This window comes from Urocitellus parryii, chromosome 4 (genome assembly GCF_045843805.1).
Source record: "Urocitellus parryii isolate mUroPar1 chromosome 4, mUroPar1.hap1, whole genome shotgun sequence".
Lineage (NCBI taxonomy): Eukaryota > Metazoa > Chordata > Mammalia > Rodentia > Sciuridae > Urocitellus > Urocitellus parryii.
Genome location: NC_135534.1, coordinates 44,076,415 through 44,102,355, shown reverse-complemented (window position 1 = coordinate 44,102,355; position 25,941 = coordinate 44,076,415). Strand labels below are relative to the sequence as shown.

Below are 25,941 nucleotides of genomic sequence, written 5' to 3'. Positions count from 1 at the left end.
TTGCAGCCACCCAGCCCTGGAGGTGCTGCTGGTGTGGGCCTTCCCTGGCCCAGACCTCCTGCCCCCTCAGTGTTCCTGCAGCTTGAAGCTCAGACACATCTCTGTGCTCTTAGAGCCTTGCCAGGGTCCTGTGGGCTTAGACCTCTCCTTCCCTGAGGTGATGATCAAGATCCACCCTCTAATCCTTCCTGACAGGAACTCCACCTGTCACAGCTGTCTGTCAACCTGCCCCTGGGAGGAAGAATGACCCTCATCTTTGGCCATTTTTGAGATCACCTGGGCTTTGTGTACTACTTGACCCTGAACCCCCAACCTCCTTCAGTGGAGAAGCAGAGGTCCAGAGTAATGCACATTCTTTTGTATTTTCTGGGTGCATCCTATATACCAGGCACAGTGTTAGGTACTGAGGGTCACTGATAATTCAATTGTATAAAACTACCTTGATCTCAGTTAGTAAGAGAGTTCTGCTAGCTACAGGATTCACTGGTGGCCAAGGGAAGGCAGGTCAGCTGCACCTGGGGCAGCCAGGGGGGCTTCACAAAAGGGGTGATATTTTCCTGGGTGTTCTGGAATGAGAGCTCATTTGCCAGGCAGAAAAAGTGAGGTGAAGGGAAGCCTCGTCAGCAGATGGGACATGGAGGCAAAGGGCTGGTTCTTTATCAAACTAGCAGATTGTAGAAATGGAGGCAGGAAGATCCATGCAGGTGACTCTGGAGGAGCGTGTGCTTTTGAAGGGAAATCTGTCACTGACTCGATCAACTCTCTCCTGATGGCCAGAGACCTAGAGACTGAGCTTGCTCCTCCTTTCATCCTGAGCCAGACAGTAGGGGCATTCACTGGACCTATTGGGTAAAGGAAGCAGGTGGAATGTTCCCATTTCTCCTGCCCACATCAATTGAGTGGGCACTCAGTGGACTATTTTTGTTCCTCTGTCCCAGTGGCCCCAGAGGCTCTGCCCCCACCTTCTCATCCCTCCTCCCCTGTGAGGAGCACAGTTGGCAGGCTTGTGGGCAGGACCCAAAGGGCCACAGGAGTGGGTGGAAAGGGAGGTGGCCCATGTCAGTTATATAGCCCATCCATCTTCAGGAACAGACCCTAGGAACCACAGTCCCCTGTGAGTCAGGGAGCCTCACACAACTCTAGCAGTGGGGAATCAAATAGGAGTCCTGCACCCCTGTGATCTGCTGCAGAGCAGCCTGACTTTTGGCTTCAAATCATTCTACTCGCTAGAGCAGGTTTCTTGGTATTGGATTATTCCATTACTTTGGAAACCAGGCCTGAGGTTTTTCTTAAAAAATGTTGAAAGACAATAACGTCTCTGTTTCGCTTCCCATCATGCCCGATGTTACCTACAGCATCTCCGCAGATTAGAACCAGCCAGTGGGGACAAAGAGATCAGCCAGAAACCAAAGAACTTGGGCACCAGGCGATGGAACATTCTAACAGAATGGGACTGTGACCTGTGCGGTTTGTCCTCCAGTTTGCATGAGGGTGGCTGCAGGAAGAGGAAGAGCAGGATTCCAGTGTTCAGTTAGCTAGGGTCCCCTGGGACAAGTCACCGATAGCCTAACAACTTAGGTCTGTGTATATTCCTTCTAGAAGGAAGGAAGTCTAGAAGGTGCGGTGTGTGGATCAGACACTAAATGATAGTCCTTTTCCCACACCTTGGGAAGGGCCATGAGGGAAACATTCTTGTGGGCTTGCAGATTTTGTTTTTAGACTTCTCTATGGAGCTGGCTCACCAGGCCTCGTGGAACACAGACAAATACCTTGGAAATGTGGAAGGAACACAGTTCTAGCTATTTTGGATACTGTCTGTTGTAGACCACCCATGGTTTAGACTCTGGACTTTTAGAGCATCCACCACTCTTAATTTTTTTTTGTGTGTGTGATCTAAAAAAAATAAAAAGAAAAAGAAACAATCCAAATGTCCATCATCAGTGGGAAAAGTAAACAAAATATGGCCTATCCATATGATGAGATGCTTCTCAGCAATATAAAGAAACTGATAAATTCTCTAACATAGTCCAACCTTTAAAACATGATGTGAAATGAAAGAAGCCAGATGCAAAAGAACTGCATATTACATGATGCCATTTACATAAAATATCCAAAAAAAAGACAAATTTGTAGAAACAGAAAGTGTATTTGTGGATGCCTAGAAGTGGGTTTGGGAATCAATTGCAATTGAGTATAAGGAATCTTTCTGGGTGATAGAAATATCCCAAAACTAAATTTATTAAATGTAAGTAAATTTATTAAATTTACTTAAAAAACACTGAGTTGAACACCTAACTTTATTGATAGAAATTATATAGTACCTTCATAAAGCTGTTTTAAATATCAGAAAGAAAGTCACCATTGCATTTTCTCTAATATGAGATTATTCATAACTGATTTCCTTCTAGGTACCGGTGACTGGCCTAGGGAGAGAAGGGAGCGATCCTCTTCTTGGGCTTTGTTTGGGTAGAGAGCCCTGAATGGGTTTCTGAGGAGGCTGCAGGTGAGGGGGGGGTGTCATATTTTCTGAGCCAAAATGTGAATTTGAGTCAAGCAAGGTCCCAAGTGCTTTGCACTCATTTTTCTCCTTCCACCTTCACTTAGTTCTCCTAAGAGCCCCATAGGAAGGTGCTATGCGACATACGCTTATTTTACAGGAGAGAAAAACTGAAGCCCAGAGAGGTTGAATCTTGCAACAAATCAAAGTCTGCAAATGGACTATAGAGATTTGACCCCAGATTTTTCTGGCTCCAAGAAAATCACTGCTCTTTGTGATAGTGCTGTCCCCTAAGAAAAAGAGGATTTGCCAGAGGAAAATTATACTCTTTGGCAGCTAAACATGCTTTAAGGAACAATGGTACAAACCGGTATGAGCAGTGAATGGTTTGATGACCACAGTAGCTAGAGACAGAGACGGCACCGGCCCCATCTTCTGCAGTGGGGTTGGCTGGTGGCTTATGGGGGTGCTGACAGGGATGTACTGACTTTTCACAGTGGGCAGCCCTGAGCCCATGGATATGCTGAATTGTTAAGTCCCTCTCCTCTTTGTTTTCTTACATAGTTTCAAAAAAATATATTCAGAGGGGCTGGGGTTGTGGCTCAGCAGTAAAGCGTCCATCTAGCACATGCGAGGCACTGGATTTGATCCTTAGCACCACATAAAAATAAATAAATAAATGTCCAACAACATATAAAATATGGTCTGGGATGTTTGACACACCAGAAGAATAAAGAATACTCATATGCCTAAGAGCTAGCTTAATAAATAGAACATTATCTGTTCTCCTTTTAAATTCATCACACAGACTGGGTATACATGTAAGCCAAGTTAGACCATGTCAGGATACCAGACTTGGAGCTGGAAATACCTGGATTTAGGCCCCAGCTCCAGAATTCATTACCTTGGAAAGGTCATAAAACCTTTCTGAACTTCTACTTCCCTATAAACAAAATAAGGGTAGCACGACCTAGTTCTCAGGTGGCCAGGATTAAGGGAGATGGTGCATGGGAAGAGGTCAGCCTGGCACATTCTTACTAGTAATGGTGCTTGGTATAAACCATGCAGCAACCTGATCACTGTAAAAGGCAACCCAGGCTGCCTCTCTCCCCATGATTAGCATTATGTTCTGCCTCCAGTTATTTCAGTTTTGAGAGAAAATTGTCTGTTTCCCCAAGTTTCTTCCTAGGTGCAAAACTGCAGGCCAGAACATGGTTGGCTTATTTCACCTTTTCCCCTCACTCCTGTCACTGTCCACCCAGGTGGCTACAGGTGTGTGACTTCTTCATGTGAGTCTCCATCAAAGCTGGAGCTGTATGATAATCTTATTCAGGATTCCGGGGCTTTTGTTTACATAAGGTAACTAAGAGCAGCAAAGTCCTTCACTGTAAACGGTGCACTTTCACACATATATTCTCATTTGATATGCAAAACAACCTTGTATAGTGGCCTGGGTGGTGTTGATGTTGTCATTTTCCTGAGACCCAGAGAGATTAAGTGACTTGCCCCAGGTGGCACAGCAAGAGATTGATAGAGTGCAGATTGGAACTCATGGCTTAGGTTTTCTGACTGTTGTATTCCTGTCGGCTCTGTTCCGTGATCAGAACCTGCTGGCTCCCAACGTACTGTGTGAAGGCTGGATTCCAGAGGTGGGTCCTGTCAGTTTCTCCAGTGCCTGGAGAAAAGGGTACTCCAGCAGAAAGTAGTTAGTTCTGGCCTAACAGCAGATCACACCAAGACCAATGCCCTGGCAGGCTGCTCTTCCTCCTGTGCAGGGGACAGGGCTTGTTCAGAAGGGACTCCATTCACATCTCTGCCTCTCCTCTGGCCCTGGAGGAAGCACTGTTTCTTCATGAGTAGCCTTTCCCCAGCTCAGTGCTATGCGGGGTGTGCACCCCCCACCTCTCTAGCAAGGCCCCAGAGCTTCCTTTGTGCGTGTCCTTCTTTGCCCCTTGCCCTTTGGGGAAGAAATCCAGTCCAGGGCTGCAGTGAAGCAGAGGGGTCCGGGTTTGTTTTCCCCACAAATCTCCTCCTGTCCCTCCTTGTGGGTGGCCCTGGACCTTACCCCTTAGGGTCAGTTTAGCTTCTTGCTTTCAGCATTTGGTGTTAAAATACTGCATAAAAGGAGGAACGGCTCATGGAGAAACCCTGGCGATCCATAACCTCTGCCTGCGAATAAATGTTTTATTCTTCTCCACAACTCTTTATGCATGCCTTGAGGCAAAGGCATCTTAACATCCTAAAAATTACTGTCTGGAATAACAGAAGTGTGCTTCCCACTCTGTTCTAATTTATTTTAATATGATATTTTGTATGAGTTCCTCATGGAAGCCAGTCCTTATAGTCTGTCCCTACACCCATCCCAAATTACAGTTATTTATCCAATGGACAGGAGAGGCAGAGCCGTGTATCTGAAAGAAGGGTGAGTGGGTAAAGCAGAGTGAGGATTTGGGAGTGGGATGGTGGCCACTTGGCACGCGTGGTGTGGCTCGAGGCTTGGAACATGAACTTGGCAGAGCAGGCCAGACCAGTGCGTCTCTCAGAGTGCCAGAGAGTGCCTCTGTCCAGAATCGGCCGCTTTGCCTGCAGAACAAGCACAGTCTTGCTGGGGAAGCCTGCTTTTCAGTGGTGTCCTTACTGAGAATTTCCTCTTGGCACTTGCCAGACATCCAGTCTCGACTTGCCTGGTGTATCCACTCTAATCCCAGAGGGGAGAATAAGCTAATTTCTTTGTGGTTTTGGCCTGCGTTTAATTGACTGTGATCCCAATTAAGTGTTCAGGAAGTCTGTCATATCCTCTAGGAATTAAACTCCTGTGAGGGCTGAAGCGACCCATTGAGTGGGAAAAAGAAAGGACTCCAACAGCTGACAAGAGTCTCTTTATTGTCTTGCAGAAATCAGGAATGGGAACCTCAAGGCCATTCTAGGCCTCTTCTTCAGCCTCTCTCGCTACAAGCAACAACAGCAGCAGCCCCAGAAGCAGCACCTCTCCTCCCCTCTGCCGCCTGCTGGGTCTCAGGTGGCAGGGGGCCCCTCCCAGTGCCAGGCTGGCACTCCTCAGCAACAGGTGCCAGCCACTCCCCAAGCCCCGTGCCAGCCTCACCAGCCAGCGCCACATCAGCCCTCAAAAGCACAAGCCGAAATGCAGTCCAGGTGGGGCTCCTTCCTTGCTGGCCGAAATGCCTGTTTTTCAGATGTTCTTCGCACCCTAAATTATAATTTGTATCATCTATGGTTTTCATTCAAGCTTCTTCAATGCTAAGTGCTACTGGTAGTTAGGAATTCACACGACCTTGGAAGTGGATGCAAGGGGCCTCCTCCTGTGCCTGGCAGAGATGTGTACTTTTATAGGTCAGCATTGCCAGCAGCCAACACTAATTAGCTGCTCCTGCCATGACTCAGGCCCATGACACACATGCTCATATGTTATAAACAGCCCCTAAAATAGACTTCAAACCCCTTCTGGGTGTTGGCCTACAAGATGAATGCTCAAAGTTGGAGTAATTTATTGAACAGATGAGAGAGACACAGCCATGCTTTTGAAAGGAGGATGACTGGGTAAAGCAGAGTTAAGGATTTTGGAGTGGGACAGCTAAGTCGTTTTACTTAAAAGTTCTGTTATAACAGATGCCTCCACTTTTCCAGAGCAGAGAGGGAAAAAAACATGCCAAAGAAAAGTGGCAGGTGTTAGCCCGGGAGTAGCCAGCCATCTTCCCTAAGTGGAGCGGTGTCCCCCATTGGTAGTAACCATGAATGTGACTGGGTTGTCTTGAACTTACATGGTGGGAGCTGTATTATGTTGAACCTAGGGAAAAATCATATTGCACAGGATTGATCCCTGAAGGATTAGTGCCTGGACCTGGCCAACCTTCCCAGAGGGACTGGTGCTTGCCACTCCTACTCACCACAGAGCAGTGCACAGGAGGCATGCCTCTGTAGTGGCTGTCTCCTCTACTACAGTGGGAGTAGTTGCATTCCTAAACAACTCTGCAGAAGATTGCCCTGCAAATCATTTTTTCACCCTGGTACTAGAAATTGAACCCAAGGGTACTTTACCACGGAGCTACATCCCCAGCCCTTTTAATTTTTTTTTTATTTTGAATTGGCCTTGCTAAGTTGCTGAGCCTAGTCCCAAATTTTAGATCCTTCTGCCTTGGCCTTCCCAGTAGCTGGGATTACAAGTGTACACCACTGCTCCCAGCTCATCATTTGTTTTAATGGCAGAATAAAAGTAGAGGGTTAGGAACTAGAAAGTTCTTGGCTTATGATAAAGTTCTGCGGAAAAGCTCATAATAATTGTTTTCTTTTCTGTCAATCTTTAAAACCTGATGTCACTGATCAAAGTGATTGCTTGATTTTATCTAATGTGTGCCACAAAGTAATGCCTTTTCTTTCCAGTGTCCCAGAATCCAGCATTGATACTCATAAGGCTTCTCAAACACCTTGATACCCTTTGTTACCTGTGGTAGTTGGGCAAAACCCAAAGCTGCTCAAGTCTGACAGCTGCCTTATGGATAGTTGCAGCCTTTTTTTCTCACGAAAAGTGTGATTTTCCACTTGTGAGGCTGTTCAGACCAGCAGTGATGGGTGTAATGTGAATCAGGCCCCCTAAATAATTATCTAATTATATCCATTATGGAAATTCGTGGGATAGGAGAGATGCCTGGAATAGCAATGAGGAACAGACAGCCATGCAGCCAGGCACTGCCCACTTTCCCTGGAGACCTGCCCGCATAGAAGCCCTTCCCTGGGCAGAGGTTCCTTGGCATTGGATGACTTAAAAGATCAGGGTATCATTTCCCAAACTGCATTCTGTAGAGTTTATTTACTTCCTAGGGTGTTCACTTGGGTTGTATTACGAGGGAAGGATTCTGTGGGGGTAGAAATTGGGAGATAACCTGGGTTAGGGTGTTACAACTGTTATTGCAAGTCTGCTCAGATCCTTGAAACTGCCAATGTGCATTCTTGTATTTAGTTACTGCAAAGCCTTCTATGTGCCCAGCACTGTTCTAGGCACATGGGAGTCAGGATGAGTGAGACAAGCAAGGCACCTGCTCCCTGCATGCTACCAAAGGAGGCTGAAAAAACGGGCTAATTAATGGAGGAAAATGTCAGGCAGTGGTGAATGATGGGATTTGGAGGTGCTGGGTCACTCATTTAGGTTGATGGGAGGGTCTCTCTAAGGAACCTGAAAGCAAAGAAGGCTGCTACCATGTCTAAGGAAGAGAGTTGTGGCACTGAGGACAGGTCACAAAGTACTTGCTGTCAAACATGGGTTTTGAGTTTGGACTCTAAGGATAACTGGAAGACATGGGGGTGGTCTTGAGTATGAGAAAGACTTGATTGGATTTACAGGGGTTTTTTTGTTGTTTTTTTTTTTAATCACCATTGCTTCTCTTTGGAGACTATAATGGTAGATGGGCTAGAATGGAAGAAAGGATTCCAGTTAAAAAGCTTCTGCAGTCCGGGAGAGGATAGTGGCTAAGATAAAGCTGGTAGGACTGGTATGGAGATGGATGCATGCAGGATATTTTGGAGTTTGAGCCTAGAGGCCTGGAAACAGATTCCTTCTCTGGAGTGAGAGAAAGAGAGGAATCCCAGGTGAAGCCTAGATTTCTGACTCAAGCCATTAGCTAAGTGGTGGTATTATTTATTGAGATGAGGAAGGCTGGAAGAGGGGCAGGTGTGCATTGTAAACCTGCAGAAGGTGAGGTGGAAAGAAGCATCTATTTTTATAAAGCATCTCACTGTATAGGGTTCCAAGGAACATGTGTTCAGACACACAGTTTTGGGTCACTGAGCCATGCTACCCTGAAAAGCATCTGTTTCCATGGTAGGTGTTTGTTTTCTTACTAGAACCAGATGTTCTAGTCAGCACCCATCTCCCTGTAAGGAAAAAAAAAAAAAGTCCTGGTACTAAATGCTTTGTCTAAAGACAAGCCAAACTCACTTAAGCCAGGTTTGTGCATTCATTTTTTTTTAATATTTTGGTTTTAGTTGTAGCTGGACACAATACCTTTATTTATTTATTTATTTATTTTTATGTGGTGCTGAGGATTGAACCCAGCACCTTGCACATGCTAGGCGAGCGCTCTACTGCTGAGCCACAACCCCAGACCCTGTGCATTCATTTATTCTAGCTACACAGTTTTTCCTGCCAATCTGACTTTCTGATGCTACAGAATGGTGACTTTATAGAGTGGGGCTCCACAGTAGCTGTATATCATCATTTACACCTTTATCTTGTCCGGTTTGGGTTGTGTCTGCAGATGGCTGGTTTTGTCCATTTTGTATGGATAATTTCTACTGCTCCTTCCACAGGATAATCTTGTTCTCAAGGTCTAGTGATGTGAGATCCCATGCTAACACTCTAGCTATAAGTTTAAGAATGATGTGATCCATCTCTGGCTCAGTGCCATTGTATTGCTAGCCCCAGATTCTAGCTTTGATAACCCAGGCCCAGTGGAAATGACCGGACCCTTGATCACTGGTGTCCGATGTTGATGGGAGTCCCAGATGCCGGGTTTGTTTGGGCCTCCGGTTAGAACCCTGCCTCGGCACCATTTTGAAGCCATGTAAGTCCAGCACTTCTTGGGGGGCGGGGGTGGTGAGCATTACAACTTGGCAACTTTCCATGAAGTTGGCTAATGAAGGGGTTGTGGAGGGTTGCAAAGGAAGTCCAACAAATTGGCAGGAAGGTTTCAGAGCCCTCCTCTGTGGCACCCTTGTGGAGACTCACTCTACCTCTTCCCCTCAGCAACTCTCACAATTTACATAGTGGCGGAGAACTTGAACCACATATCACCCCATGAAGTTCCTCACCCATCTAGCGTCTAGAACAGTCTCCAAGACTCACATTTCTCTCTATCTGTGTCTACCTTACCTATGATCAATATTCAGTTATTTAGGAAAAATCCTAGAAAAGTACTTGTTTTTTCTCTCCATTCTTTTCTCTCTCTTCATTTTGTAAGAACACTGAAACCAACACTGCATTTCTCACTTCAGATCCTTTTATGATCATGGTACAAGATACATGAATATAAGAAAGAGAAATACTTCTATGATTCAGAAGGCAGTAAATAACTTCAAATTGTTCTTCTATTTAGCCTAACCAAGATTCTTCATATGTACAAATTTATGGTCCAAAAAAAAAAAAAGCCACCAGAATTCAAAATTTCAACAGGCTTTAAGTGGTCATTTCTATAGCAGTAAAAGCAAATATTTCTAAGACCAGCAAAATTTACAGCACCTATACCTTTGTTTGGGATCGACTTTATGGACTGTTGAGGTTATGTACCTGAGAAGTACCCCAGTTGAACACGCCTATGAAATAGATACATCTCAATGTTTCCGAAATGTATAAAGTAATATTTTACCTAAGCGTCTTTATTTTATGCCTTGTAAATACTTTATACCTTAAACATCTTGTAATTTTAGAAAGGTATGAAGAAAACCTGTGCTGACTGGAAGCAGGAAAGATATTGGTATTTAAGGGGGGAAGCATAAAAGTTCTTAAATAGTTTTGATTGCACTTTCTTCATATTGGAAATATATTGTATCAGTGAAGTTGGATGTAGAAGGAAAAAAGTGTGTGGAGGGGAAAAAGCCTCCTTGTGCTAGGCTCTTAAGGTTTGTGTGTCTAATGTATCTTTTCTCTCCTCACTCATCTGTTCCACTCTTTTCTTCCCTATCACGCAGTGCCTCATCCAAGGACTCATCTCAGAGCAAAATCATCCGCTTCACTCTGGGTCAGAAAAAGATCTCTAGGTTAGACTTTCTCTGTGTCCTGCAAAGCATGGTTTAAACCCAAACCACTGTTCCTTTGTTCCTTCTGTGCTGGCTGACTTTCCTTTTGAGTCTTCTCCCTGTTTCGTGTTTGCAGTTCCAGAAAACCAAACATGCTTTGGCTAATGATCCAATGGTGGCGAGTTTGGAAAGTGACTGTGGGATTGTTTGTGTGTGTGTGTGTGTGTGTGTGTGTGTGTGTGTGGTGTGACTGACAGCATGAGAGTTAGTTGGAGGTGTATATGCTGCTCATTTGATTTTTGCCTTTGACTGCTTGGTCACCAGAGTCCATTCAGATTTAGAGAAAGGTGAGTTTCTAGGTAGTTTTTGTGACAGTTTAATGACAAATTTCTTTCTTGCTTTGTCCTGGCGCTAATTTGTCCTCACCTGCATCTCATTCATGTGTGCTGTGCTTTTTGTTGTTTTTGCTGCTAAAAATTACTAGTGTGGGATTTGTTTTCTCTTGAGTTATAAAGATCTGAAGCATGAATAGAAAACAGCAGGGTATCTCTGTCTTGTCTTTGTTTTGGGATGCCCTGGCTTACCAGGAAGCAAAATAGGTTTGCTCACTAACTAGTTCTCTCAGATTCAGACTTTGACCTCCCTCCCTGCTGCATCCCATCCTGAATCCTAGGATGCTTTCTGGGGTATGGGAAAAGCCAGTTACATTGTTATATCTACTGTTATTTTAATTCACCAGTTGGAATGCATTATCTTATTTAATCCTCACATCTTCATGAGGTAGCTCATGTCATTATCTCTGTTTTACAGATGAGGAAAACTAAAATTTAGAATGTTGGGTAATATGCCAAAAGTCACACAGAAAGTGGAAGAATGAGGATTAGAACCTGATGGCTTCACCCTAGAACCCTCAGTTGAACCCCTGTGCTATACCACTCACTCCCTCCTTCATTCTCTTATATTCTGGTGTTTTGTGTGGTTGTGGAAACTGATAAACTGCTACTCTTGGCTTTTTTCTTCACATTGCTCCTGTAGCATCCAAACAGAAATCACTGCTGGGGTGGATTCTCCTCCAGTGCTATGACTAGTGTCTGTGTTGACTTCTCACTGAACTCTCATTTAAAAGTAAAGGGAGAGCTACCCTTTGTAGCTGTCTTCATTCATTCATGTTCAATTCCATATTGAGCTAACTGCCCCACTTTGCCAGCTCCAGGTGCTTCTTCTAACCAGAGTTTTCTTTTCTGAAAAGCTTCCCTGTGGGGGGACCCAATCCAGGATCTGCCTGGCTAGTGAGGGAGAAACCATATGGTTACAGGACATCAGCCTGTTACCCACACTTGGTTCCTGGGGCAGGAGGGAACCTGTTTGTGACTGCTTTCGCTGCTGAATAGCAGGAGGCTTCAGCGCAGACACCACTGCTCTGGCAGGCTGTTCCCAGTTAATTCGAGAGTCATGCAAATGCACATGCATATGAAAGGAGAGGGGAGGGGCGGGCTTGGAGAAAACCTGAAATCTAGTGTCTGTTCCCACGATGTGCTCAGCTCTGAAAGATAAAGGAAACAGGAGCTAGCTGGGAAGATATCTAATTGGAAGCACATGCCCAGCCCATGCATGGTTTGTTATCTCTCCCAGATAATGGAAGGAGGCAGTGGGAAGAAAGGAAGAGCTGGAAGCTGCCTGCATGTTCATGCCTTCCCCACCCGGGATTCACATGGTCTGGTCTGGCTTCTCTTTAAGGTCACATTCCTCACCTAGAATTTCTTTTGGGTATAATAAGGCCAATAAAGGGATGTTCTTTGTTTTATTATTTGCCTAAAATCTCTAGCCCTGCCTTTCACCACTTTCTCAACCCCAGAGTCCAGTAGGATCCAGATGAGAATTTTAGCTGATTACACACCACTAAGTATAGCATCAGTTTGGTTGCCAAGAGGCTGCTCTGCCCCTTCTGGCTGAACAGGCCACCTTCTTCAGAGTCCTGGAAATAGGTCTCTTGTTGGAGTGCAAACACTGAACACCTGCCAGAGCCAAACACCTGGACAGGAACCAGCAACATTGACCCCAGTGTGGAGTCTCCCCCTTGAATTTGGCTGTGGGAAAGGGGCCCATGCAGGGAATTGGTGCAGGGCTAATGGACCTCATGGATTTCAGCCTTTGATCATATTGTTTTACTGGTATCCTTGGTGAGCCACAGCTATGTAGGCTTATTCTGCCTTTGAGAGACAGAAAATCGCAGTGGCTAGGAGATATAGACATCACGATTGGCTGGACAAATTATTCAGCCTCTGTCAGCCTGTGTTTCCTTATTGGTAAGACAGAGTAGTTCCTGATTCTCTCAATGTCATGAGAGTTAAATAAAATCATTCCAATTCCATTATACCTGGCATATAATCAGTGTACCACAAATGGCAGATACATGGCAATGTTACCTTTTAGGGTTTATCTGGCCCAGGTAGAGCAACCAGAGCATGTCTAGCCGAGACTCACAGTGTTGATCCCTACACAACTGTCTCATGGAACAGAATCTGTGGAGTTAGTAGTCAGTCCTCTCTGCTTAGCTGTGGAAAAGCAGATGCTGTGGAAATGAGAGATTTAGCATTTAATCATCTTGTCTGGCAAAAAGCATCTCTGATTATGAACACCCACCCCCCAGCATGTGCACACAAGCTGCCATCCTTCCTGGGAAGGGCGCCCCTGTGTTCCCAGCCTTTGAAGTGGTTTTGGGGAGAACTGCTTTCTTCTCAACAGCACGTACAGTGTGCGTGGAGCAGAGGAGCGGGGACACGCTAGTAGGTTATATGCAAGGAATGACAGTTTTACTGCCCTGCCTGCTTGGTTCTGCACACATTGGAGAAACTGTCCATAGCTCTAATAGCAGCAAGAGTTTTTCCCTACCTTGTTCATAGACCACTTCCCTTAAACTTAATTTAAAAAAAAAAAAAAAAAAAAAGCAAGATGTGTGTGTTCCAGAGAACCCATCTGTGCCCTCTGTCATTTTGAACATGGAATGATCATGAGAGGTCAAGTTCTTTTCCGAGAGGAGCTGTTGGGACCCTTCAGTGCTGTGAATGGCATGAGGCTGACCTGCCTGGCTCTACTCTCGCAGTCCGGGCTCTAGCAAGGCAGGCACAGCGGGCAGCATCTGTTGAGATCCTGTAGCTTTTCCATGTGGGCAAGACCCAGCTTCTCAGCAAGTCAGGATTCTAATGCTACTGACAGCATATGCTCCCAGGCTGGAGGTTGATACGAGTTCCGTGACAAACAGGGACGTTAACATTAATGAACTTCAAAATGTTTAGCCAAAAGCCTAGAGTCTGTGTCACTGGTAGATGAAAAGATATTCTGCTTTTAACTTCAGCTCCGCTCTCAGCCTCTTAATTAATGCCTCATCTCTAGAGGGCAGGGCAAAGTCCAAGCTTCATAGTATGACCTACAAGGTCTTGCCCTTCTCCAGCCTCATTCCCTTCCATGCTGTGTCCAAGTGTCAGGACACATGGAGTCTTTACTCTGTGCTTTTTATGGGTTTTCTCTCTGCATGGCATGCTCTGCCTGCTGTGTTTTGTCACCTAGTCACATTTCCCTTCAACATGCCAAGTCTTTCTTTGGGGTTCCTGGTCATCCCACCAACCTATGAGGGTATCATTTTCCTGCTCTGAATTAACTTTTGAACTTTGCAGAGTTAATCAATGTACATGTAACCTAGATATCAGCTGGGATCAACCAGCCCCTTAAAATCTAAGTAAGATTAAGCATGCTAGCTCTGCCCTTCTTCAGCTCGTAGACAGTCCAGTGTCTCCCTGTGACTGCACATGAATCTTCATTCTCTGGTTGTTCTTTGGCCTTGGAATTCTGTACTTAAAATTCAGTCTGAATTAATTCCATTTATGAATCAATTCATTATCCTAAGAGGTGTTTTGGTTCCCCTGTGGATGAGTTCTTCTCACCCACCACACATTCGTTTACAGCCTTTGTATGTGAGGTGGACTTTGCTAAACATTTGGAAGAGAGGGAGGGGGCTTAACTTTGGAACAAGCAATAGTCCAAGTCCATTCACAGCAGAAACCAAGTTTCACACTACGATGTCAGCATCAATTCCATGAACCTTTGAAGATACTACTTGGTCTCCACCTGGTTTTCTGATTTGGTCAAGCCAAATATCATGGCTTGGTAGTGGGTGACATGAGCTGGCTGGAGCCTTGTAGTGACTTTTGGTGGCTGAGTGCCAACCTTTCTCTATCAGCTGTCTTCAAGGCCTTCAAGAGCTCCTTGTCTGTGTCTTAGAAGACATGGCACAAATCTGCAGCCATCCAAGGGATATGCCACTCCCATCAAAGGAGCGTTTAGGTCCATGCCTCATTGAAGATAAACTGACTTTGACCACCTATAGGAAACCCAGAACTGTCTTTGTAAATCCAGACATCTCTAGTTAGATGAAGAGTCCTGCTTGACAAAGTCTGTTTCTCTGAAAATGTTGATCTCATATGATGAGTTCTGTCTGCCTCTCTTCTGATCCTTTAAACTAGACCCTGCTATTTCCTTTCTTGTCTAATTCTTTCCTGTACCGTTGCAGGTTTCCTTTATGGAAGTGTCCAATTCCTTTATGAATCTGTGCTCAGCAGAGAGGATAAGAAGGGAAAATAACATACAATAAGTACTTATAACAGGACATTAAGTTTTATTTCAAATTTACAACTAACTCACTGGGTAGTTTATAATTATTCCAAAGTTATAGGTAAGAAGCATGAATCTCAGGCCTGGTGTTGTGGCTCAGTGGTAGAGCACTTGCCTAGCATGTGTGGGGCACTGGGTTTGATTCTCAGCACCACATATAAATAAATAAAAGGTCCATAGACAACTAAAATTTAAAAAAAAGAGAAGAAAAAGTATGAATCTCAGAGTTGTCTTGAGACTGGTCCAAAGTCTCGAGGGTAGAAAATCCTGTATTTTATCCATTATACCACAACTACCTCACAGAGGACCTGACAACCTACCTGATTCAGGCTTGTACCTGTCCCCTCCTATTCTCTGCTCTGTAGAGTCCATAATCTGTCCTAAAAATCTTCTGTGGGTTCAGTCTTGGATGAGCACAATGGGGACTCTCCAGGAACTCTGGAAGGAATGCATCTTTTCCTCTTCATTGCTTGTTTGTCTCCCTATTCTTCGCAAATTCCCCATTTTGAAGCAGAATACTGTGACCCTTGTTACCTGTACCAGTTAATACCATTGCTGTGACACCATTCTTGAAACAGGTCCATAATTCTTTTCCAGGCCTATCTGTGGGCATAATGACTCCTGTAGACCATAGCTGGGTTAAATAAGTCCAATCCAAGAACCCGTATCTGCACTCTTGGATGTGAGTGCTCAGATAACCCTGACTTGAAGGGCCTGCAAGACACTACTTTCATAGGAAGCAGAACCAAGAGGTCCTAAGATCCCATGGCTGGAGCTCCTTCACCAGCTGTGTTAGTCATATCAGGACCCCAAACACAGGCACTGAAACTGCTGGTTTTTTGCACCCGATTCTGAGCCTGCCTTTGTGGGATAACTCTCCTCTCCAAACAAGATGAGGCAAATTAACAGGGGGGCAAACTCTGGTGTAGTGGGAAACAATGCCTTCAACACCTCACTGTCACTAGCTGAGGACAAGTGAACCCCCTCCATCTCTCTCAGCTCCCAGTCAGGGAATCGGGCCAGCTTCTTTTTAAATGGATAAATTTTACAGTCCTCTCACACCAGCTCATGTTCCCTGTTTATTTTGCAACCATCTTTCTTGCTCAGCCAACAAGAAAAAGTTTAAAGTGATTGCCTGCTTATATCTAAAATGCTTCCAGACTGAGGACTTTCTTTGCTGCTTATGGAGTTGCATGGAAAGAGAAGCCTGAAAGCTTTATGAGTTGAAAATTCAGACTGATCACTGGATCTGATACTAGTCAGCTGAGGTTCCAGTTGCTTTTAAGCACAGCTCAGTTGGTTTTAACAGAAAGATATAACTAAATATTTCATCGTTTATTCATCTTTCAACTTTAATTATTGGAAACAGCCTACTTTGTAAGTCTCTGGACCAAAATTCTGATTCAGGGAGTCTTACCCTTAACTCTTTGGGGAATGGGCCATAATATCTTTAGACATATTACAAAGAAGTCTGGTGATTTTATTTTTAAAACCATCCGAAACGAGGTGTTTTATTTCAAGGGAAAGTGTGTGTTTGTCTTTAGGCAGACCAAATCCTGCTGGTTTTACAGAAAGAATTGTGATTTTATCATCAACTGTGTGGAGAAACTGGGCTTCAGCCTCAAAGTAATGCCACAGTGCTGGGCATGATGGTGCATTCCTATAATCCCAGCAACTGGGGAGGCTGAGGCAGGAAGATCATAGGTTTAAAGCCAGCCTCAGCAACTTGGTGAGGCCCTACACAATTTAGAAGAGACCCTGTCTCAAATTTAAAAAAAAATTAAAAGAGCCAGGGATGATTAGTTGCTCAGTGATTAGTGCCACAGAACCCCTCCTCCTCCCCCTGCAAGAAAAAAGTAATGCCACAGAGACAGGTTGTCAGGTGTTAATGGAAAATGGACAGAGGTTTGAAACTAGGCCTTCAGTTTTCATTGCAGATGTATTGGGTTCTGAGTGATAACAACTTTCTCCTCAACATTGTAAGTTGTGTCCTTCATACCTACTTACCTGGATGTGGCCAATACTGTTTTCAATATTTTCCAGAAGAGATGTACACACAGGGTAAAGAGTTTAGGGTTAGACTTTTATGTTCTACACTTGATGAAATTTGAGGTGACATGACTTGACCTTATTGCAAAGTAAAAACTACCCTTTCCCAGAAGGAAAGGAAGATGAACTTTGTATTTCTAATTAGCAAATATATTCATATATATTTTTTTCCCTTAAGAATTTCTCTCTTTGCTCAAAGGATTGCTGTTCACATTTTGCTTTTGGACTTTGCTGGGGTCATTACTAGCCTAGATGTTTGTAGTGGTTCCACCAAGTCTTTTGACTGCCAAACCTCCACAGATGCAGTGTTTGAGCTGGGTTTGATTTTTTTTTTCCCCCTAACCCCCTGCATGGTTGCAGTTCCTTCTCCTGGGACATTGCCATTTTCCTGAGACTGAGTGCACAACCCTGTTTCTTTTGCATTTTAGACTTCCAGGTCCTACCGCGAGGGTATCTGCTGCGGGCAGCGAGGCCAAAACACGCGGAGGGTCAGCCACTGCTAACAACCGGCGCAGCCAGAGCTTTAACAACTATGACAAGTCTAAACCCATCACCTCCCCACCCCCACCCCTACCATCGTCAAGTAGCCACGAGAAAGGTGAGTCATCTTCTAATTTTTCTGAGGATCCTTTACCCCATTCTCCTGTTCCTTTGGGTGAGTTTGGTTGGAGTCAGGGTCAGCATTGCAAATCAGGATGATAAGGAAGGGGGTCCTAAGGATATACTTGACTGGCAGGAATTTTCTTCTTCTGGGCATTAATAAATGGGGGAAATATTGTTATATTCAGAGTTGCCAGCAAGAATACCTGGCTACACATAGCAATATAGCATCTGGAATTTGAAAGTAAATTTTCATAGAATCTGCACTGTGCATTAGGTGACTTTCCAAAAATGCAAGCTTCCTGGGGCATGCCCTTTGTGAGCTGGTGAGCTTTTTACCCACCAGAAATATGTGCAGGGAGTTAGGAATAAGGGAGTTTTCACTCTTTGAAAAAGCCAACCCAGGAATGTGGGTTGGCTAAGTGAAGATCTTGGCTGCACATAAGGAGCTGGGGGGTGTTTCTCCTGGGATTGAAGTGATGCAACTTTAGCCATAAAAGGACAGGATACTTTTACTCTCCATAGTACTGAACTTTCAGGATGGGGGGGAAAAAGTGCATAGCCCTGGGGAAGTCCTGCAAATAAGGCTGTAAAACAAACCTTTGTTTGTGTAAGCCTGTTATGTCTAGAGACCTTGGAGAAACTGAGGCAGTTTAGAAGATTCTTCAGTGAAAGGCAGACCTCTCCTTCAGTCCTCCCAGGTAGTGGTCTAGAGTTCTTTGGGGACTTGCCCAATTATCTTGGGAGCATTTCCTCCCTGGTATGGTGGAAGCTTCCCAGGGCTTACCTGAATGATGTTCCTGCATTTCCCTGAGACCTAGGAGATCTCTCCTCAGTTCTTAAAGTGCTCCTGGAAGCTGGGAAGACCTCCTCTCCACCCACTTCTCTAACCAGTGGTTACTTGGTTCAGTGGCACTGGATTCCCCTGAGAATTTGCTAATCAATGTTATCTTTTCCCCAAAATATGAAGGAAAAATTTAAGGGACGGACAGATATATATGGCAGATTTCCCGACCAAGGCACTGGGAACTCACTAGCACTGAAGTCCCAACCAGAATGTCTGAACCAGTCAAGATGCTTTGTGATCCAGCTTCTACTTTTCTTTTCCCTCTTTCTCCCCCTTTCTTCCAGCCTCTCCTTTCCTTTCCTTTACAATATCCAAGTATATTTTTTTACATGTTCTTAGATTACAAAAATAACATAAGCTGGTAAAATGGTACAAGGGTATGTATATATTAAAGTTCTCCTTTATATTCATCTTAATGAGTACCAGTGTAAACCATTTATACCTCCAGAACTCTCACAATGCATTTATATACATATTATACACAGAGTGAGCCAGCGAGCGAGGAGTGGGGGGAGAGGGGGGGATGCTTTGGTTTTCTGCATCAGTAAGTAAAAGCTAATTTTTTTGACTACCTTGTATGTGCCTCATTGATCCCCAGTTTGCAAAGAATAAAACTAAAACAAGAAAGCTTTAGTACTTGATGAGGGCACACAAAAGACAGGGAGAAGTGGAGTTGCATTTGAACTCAGGTACATTGGTCCCAAAACAAGAAGAGAGCTGGGCTTTGGAAAACAAGCACTTGGAGTCTTGCCTGTTGAGGGCCAGCCAGAGATATGCAGGTGGATATGTGAGGACAGAGTTGGGAAGGTGTTTGGCATAAGCTGCCGTCCCCATCCATAGTCCAAAAATGTCTGACAGAGATTAAGTAGCTGTCTTTGCAACCAGTTGTGACATTACCCATTTCCTCTTCCTCTGTCCACTCATTTACATTCTCTGAACAGCTTAACACTGTCAGGAATCTAGAACATTTCTCAGGTATTTGGTCCATCATAGGAATCTGAAACATTTAGTTTTCCTAGACTGACTCCTAGACATGTGGAAGATAGTCTTTTCTGAATAATATGGTTCTCTTCATCTCATAGAAAGCATATCTTTATTATTTTTTCATTATGCTCACATAAAAATATTCACATCATACAGAAATTTATAAAAAGGAAAAAACCCTACACATTCCCACCTCCTAGAAATAGCCACTATTTATCACTTAAATTCCTTTTTATGCATATACTGTCACAATTTGATAGGTAAAATTTTCTGTTTACTGTTTGCCAGGTACTATCCTAAGGCACTGTCCAGGTACTATTGCTTTATGAACAATTCCTTGCTTAATTCTTCAGGAGCTCTATGCATGTACATGCACACTAACATATTGATATAACTTTTTAAATCTTATAAATAAAATCACCAAATCATGGGCAGCTTTTTATTTGTCTGTGCATAAGGCATTCTCTTCATAATGGTTGCATAATACTCCATTGTATGGATTTACCTTAATGTATTTAACTACTTTTAGCTGGGTTGGTTCTAATTCTTGATATTATAAAAATTGCTTAGATGAATGTTCTTGTATTTTTTACATGTACACAATCCTTTCAGGGAAAATAGTGCATCAAGTTATACCCATATTCACAGTTGTTTTAATACTTCTAAATTTTGCTTCCCAAAAGGTTATATATACTTATATTTATATTCCCATCAACAATGTGTGAGAGGATATTTTTCTGACACACTTGACACACATTAGTTTTTGAAATGATCCAAATTATTTTAATAAGCTGATAGGACTGTTTGTTAAAAATTCACCTTCTTGAGTGCCACTCTGCTGTAAGTAACCATCAGTGGCCTTGGCACAGTAAAAAAGCACTTGGGTTTGAGACCAAGCTGTCTGCATTCTAGGTGCTTAACTACTGCAGCCTCAATTTCCCTCTGCCAATCTGCAGTCCTTCATCACTAAGCTCTGCAGTGTGGATGAATTCTTGTTTGCACTGGCTGTTGGGCGTCCTCAGTGTAAGGGCCATCTGTGCCTTCTGCTGGGTTCCCTCCCCTGGTACTCATTCTCTGTTTCGCTCTCTTGCTGTTTGCATCATGGGCAGAAGAAAAGAGCCAGATGTGGATGTGGCTGGAGATTGAGTCATTGCTGTGTCTGAGTAACTTTGGAACCATTTTAATCTCTATAAATGTATCACTTTGAAGCAAATTATTTATCTGCATTAATGATCTGGAGATGGAACCAAAGAGGAGTTACCCATGTCCTGCCATTACCTGGGATTCGGATATGAAAGTATACTTTGATTAGATGGAATTAATTCAGTAGCCTGAGTTGTGCACAAGGGAATATGGTTGGAGTGCCCCATTTTACCTGTTTCTTTCATTTTGCCACCATTTGAGGAGCACCTGCCATATGTCCAGCACCTGAGATATGTCCAGCTGGGTGTAATGACCAAGAGGACTAAAGGTATAGATGCAGTTTCTCAGGGGACTTGCAGCCTCAGGAGGAGCAGTGAGATCAGAGAGATGCTGAGTTGTGAAGACAGAGAGGATATAACCAAGAAGACTCCAGGAGGACTTCTGAGAAGTGACATCATTTGTGTTGATTTCCATTCCCAGATTTTTGCTTAGAGAAAAGGAAAGGCAGGCTGGGAAGGGATGACTCGCCCTAGCCTGCTGGTCCAGGTGTGAAGCTGAGAGCACACCCACTGGGTTCCCTGCAGTATTGCACTTGTGTTCTTTGGTGGCCTGTGCAGGGTGAACTTCTTCAAGATTGCCTTCATGATGGGGAGGGGTGTCCCATGGTCATTCCTGAGGCTGAGACCCCAGGCCATAGAGAGCTCAGGTGCCTGATTCTCTCAGTACATGATAATTATTCCTGTTTGGGAGTCAGCTGTGTATTTGCATGATCCTGTGGCCAAAATTCATCTTTGGCAGAGGGCCTAGAAAATCAGGTTAGAGGTGTGAACCAAAGTGGCATCATTGAATTTAAAGAATTCTCTAGGAGATTGCCTGGCAACAGAATTCAATGAACAGTTAGCTGCACAGGCAGATGGACAAGATGCTACCAAACTTAGGAACTTCCTAGGGCGCTAGAGGAGGGCTAATTCCAGCCAGGAAGGAAGTTGCTCCAGTCTCTAGGGCCAGAGGACAGTTATCTCGGGACAAAAGGTTTGAGCCTGCAAAGTGAGTACTTTGAAGGCAGACTACTGAGTTTGATTTCTGGCCCTGCCACTTCCCAGAAGTGTGGCTTCAGACAAATGCAGCAATCCATGGAGCATCTGCTCAGGATCACCTCAGGAGGCCACCACAGGCCACACCTGGCAATGATCTACTCAGAAGGATGCAGACAGGAATCAGATTACTGGCAGGGCAGGGCAAGGACTTTTCTTCCATAGGAGTGGTCTGTTTTTTTCCTCAGTGCAGGGCATCAAACCATGCTAGGCAAGGGCACTACCACTGAGCTATGTCCCCAGCCCACAGGAAAAGGTCTTTGCACCAGTGTATGCAGCTGTCCACAGATACACAGCCTTACAGGTGCAGTCCCTTCCCCACCACAGGGAATAGCTTAGGTGTGAATAGCTTAGACTTAAATGGGGCAGGTGCACAGATCCCTCTAGCTTAAAAGCCACACACTCCAAGCCCATGTCCATTGAAACAGCTCCATATGCGTGAGTTGTAGGATTCCCACAGGATCAGGCCCAATCAGTAGTCTCAGCACTCAGAAAAGCCCAAAATGGTGGTGTTCCCAAGAGGTGTTTGTGCTTCCTCTACGGTTCCTCCCCGTCCAGATGTGGTTTAACAATTAAGGGTCATTTTTACCATGAGCAATGTTGCTTAGTAACAGAATGACTTTCTATCTTTATCAGGTTTCCAGGGGAACAGAGTTAGAAGGTTACCCCAAGGTCACATTCGCATGCAGAAGCTGAATGGTTTTGTTAATCCTTTTCCATCAGCAAGCCACCTCACCCCTCAGAGATGCCGCTTATTTATCTGTGAAGAGGAAACAGGCTTCCCTGAACCTAATGAAGTTCCATGTGAAGCATTCTAATATTATTCTAGCCCAGTCCAAATGGTCTGTCCTTGTCCCCTCTCTAATGGTTGTAGATATTACTGTGAAGGGTGTGACTTATTGTCATTTTCCAGTAGCTGGAATTTATTGATACTGTGGGTGTCTTTGCATGGCATGAGAAAACCACGAGGTTCTGGCCTTTGGAAATGCTGAGTGATCAGTTGGTTGCTGTTCACAGGTGAGACCGTGGTGGCTTTTGCTCCTCCAGTAAAGACAGATTTCAATTTTACGGTTTTCATGTCACACCCTAGTTTCTTTTTGTTTTAAACAAATGAATGACAGTGTCTAACCGAATAGATGAACAGTCCCTAAATACATGGCAGCTCACTCCAGAAATAATACCTAACCAGTAACATTTTTCTGTTGGCAAAGTATTTGCAAATTGCCTGTGTGTCACTGAAGAGAGTACAGATTCAACATGGCTAGCTGTCTGTCATATCTGAAGCACCATACTCAAGTCCTGTGATCCGGAGAGATGTTGGTAACCTCAAGCCTCTAGATCATTGTTTCTCAAGGTGTGATTCAAAGACCATCAATACCATTAGCTCTTAAGGTCATCCGTCACTGCACATAAATCTTAAGGCTTTACAAACCTAGTCCTTCCAATTCAGATTTCTGATTCAGAGCTCAGTAGTTTGTATTTTATACCCATGTCATTCTATGACACTGAAGTTTGGTAACCCTTATCCTAGCAGCACTTCTTTGTTACCTTCCCATTGCCTTTCAGTTCTTAGCCACTCCTTGGTAATATGTTGTGTTGGCAAACGGAGGTAATGTAGTAAGACGCCCAGAGTAGTGCCTGGCATGTAACAGGAGCTCAGTAAATGGGGAACCACTGAAATCTACATACATATTTTGTCATCCCCATAATTAAATTTATTCTCAGAGCCAACAACTTGTAGTGAGTGGACTTGCCTGTGTGTTGGTCGTCATATCTTATTTTGGTTTTGTGCTCTTGCCTTGCAAATCTTCAAGTTATTACTATAGCTTATTTTTTTGAATTTCAGCTGAGCTAATAGAAAATAATAGCCTAGAGTTTGATCCCATACTTAGGCCAGAGATATGGGAGGGGAGTGTCCCTTTAGGTCTAGATATGGTGGCAGAGGCCAGGGGTGTTCTGAGGAGGAAGTCACCTCACTTTTGCCCTAGATGGAAAACCATCACTTGGTTCTTTCCCAGCCTGTCATTTGAGAAGCTTGCTGTTTCATTGTGCTGGTGAGCACACTATTGTGTTCAGAGGAAGGGTGAGCCTGTCAAAGTTACCTAGAGAGGAGTGCCAGTGATATCCCTGGTACCTGGCTTTTGTTCCAAACCTTTAGCATGAAATTAAAGCCCAACATCCAGGGTAACCTCTGTGGCCAGCTTTTCCACCATTTTCCTGATCTGCTGTGCAATATAGAGGAGCCTCCAGAGAAGGAGGTGTACAAATCCCACCAGCATGTGTAACTAAATAACCTATAAGGCTGGAGCCACCTTTGGTCACAGAGAAGAATAAGAAGGGTATACTCTTTTTGTATTTCTTTAAATATGGATTTTTTTCAAAGCCAACGTGTTTTGCCGTATATATCCTTTCTCTAAAATACAATGGTAACAGAAAACGACCCGGCTTTTGTAACAGAAAGGCTTTTGGTAACAGAAAATGACCCGGCTTTTTGTAACAGAAAGAATGAATACACAAAAAGGGAGAAGAGAATAAATCATTTAGGAAGATGAAATATCTATTTGATTAGTCTGGTGTCAGGAGTGGAACATGACTGGTTGCTGTTTGTCTGATCTTCAGGTGATAAATCTCAGCGTTTCTCTTGCTTCCATCTGTTATGTAGGAAGCGTCACACGTATGTGAATTCAATTTAATTTCAAGGATCACTGGGAGGGAAAGTACTTCTGTGTCTGGTGCTCTTGTAGTCATTTTTATCCAAGTGTCTTCCTGCAGTCAGAGCTTAGCCATCTATTCAAATGTTCTTAAAAAATGTTTTTCTCCTACCAAGTTAGGTGTTTGACCGTATTCATCAACGCACGAACATAGATTCATGTTGGAATAAATGAACTTCACCTTTCCGCCAGCACATCAGGCCTGTATTCACAATGTGAATTGCAAGGGCAGAATTCTGGTCAAAATGAAGAGAGACTCTTGAGCTATAAAATTGGGCAGTTCACATTGCAACAATAATTTCAGGACAAGTTTCTTATGAATGCTTACTTGGCAGCTTCTCTGTGCTTAGGGCACAGTACCTTCTGGCTTCAGATAAGATGCACTTCCTGCCTACCAGCTCACCTCCGTGATAGGCAATGCATGCATTTGGCTGTGATACTAGTGCACAGCCCACATGCCAGGGAACCCACCTGTCCTGAGAAGGTCCTGAGGAGGTCACAATGAGAATGTCACAATGAGAATATTTGTCTCCAAGATAATGGTCACAATCTATCTATTTTTGTGGTAAGAATGACAGGGGCCATTTCTAGGGGTTGTGCCCTGTGGATAAATACTGCAGAGCGGTTTGTGCCAAGGCACCGTGGACAGTTCACATTCTTAGTGTCCTAGGAGCTTCTGCCATGGTTCCTTCACAGCAGCCATACAAGATCCTTGTGACTGGCAAGGCTCCCTGAACTTTGGGGACAACACACAGGTACCAACAACTGTGAAAATCAGTGGCCTGCCCTTCTTCCTCATAAAAGTAAGGGTGAAGGTCTCTCTGCCTCAGATGCTCCCATTCTGCTATGATGGCAGAATAACAGCATTTCTCTGAAATGAAAACTGGAGTGGGAGATCAGTGACCTATAGGAACTCAACTTGGAAAAAGTCAAACTTTTAAACAAAACAAAACAAACCCAAAAAATGTCCTTTGGCTCCAGGACAGCCTAGGACAGCGAGTCTCTGCTGCCCCCTGCTGCCCTGGGCTTGTGTTGACAATGGGTCTCCTAACCTGGCATCCTCAGGGCACACTGTTGAAAAGATAAGACTTGCAGACCTTCCAAATGTCCTCTTCCAGACAGGACCTCCCCACAGTTTTTTTTTTTTTTTTCTTGATTTGGGAGAATGAATGTGGACTGGAGAAACCCACGCTGTGGGCATGATCAAGTCCATGGGGCCTGGTGGAAAACCTTTTCCTTGAGTGGTGAGGAGGTGACAGCAGTCCTAAGCTAAACTGGGCCGTCACAGGGCCGCCCACTTCCTCACCTGTGTGAGCAGCCAGCTGCTGGATTCAAAAATTCTTAAACAGCCCTAAAGGAAAGGATCTTTGAAGGCACTAGTTGATTTTTGCTCTAAAAAAATTAGGCTAGGGGCTGGGGATGTGGCTCAAGCGGTAGCACGCTCACCTGTCATGCGTGCGGCCCGGGTTCGATCCTCAGCACCACATACAAACAAAGATGTTGTGTCTGCCGAAAAACTAAAAAATAAATATTAAAATTCATATTCATTCTCTCTCTCTCTCTCTCTCTCTCTCTCTCTCTCTCTCTCTCTCTCTCTCTTAA

At 44.2% G+C, this 25,941-nt stretch overlaps 1 protein-coding gene across 1 annotated transcript in view; it reads left to right on the top strand.

Annotated features, from left to right (window-relative positions):
* Nav2 (neuron navigator 2) overlaps positions 1–25,941 on the top strand; it is a 271,097-nt gene that overhangs the window by 51,554 nt on the left and 193,602 nt on the right. Inside the window, exons 5-7 of the mRNA XM_026405279.2 lie at positions 5,392–5,650; positions 10,196–10,264; positions 17,389–17,558. Coding sequence (XP_026261064.2) covers positions 5,392–5,650; positions 10,196–10,264; positions 17,389–17,558 — 498 coding nt within the window. The remainder of the gene's footprint in view (positions 1–5,391; positions 5,651–10,195; positions 10,265–17,388; positions 17,559–25,941) is intronic.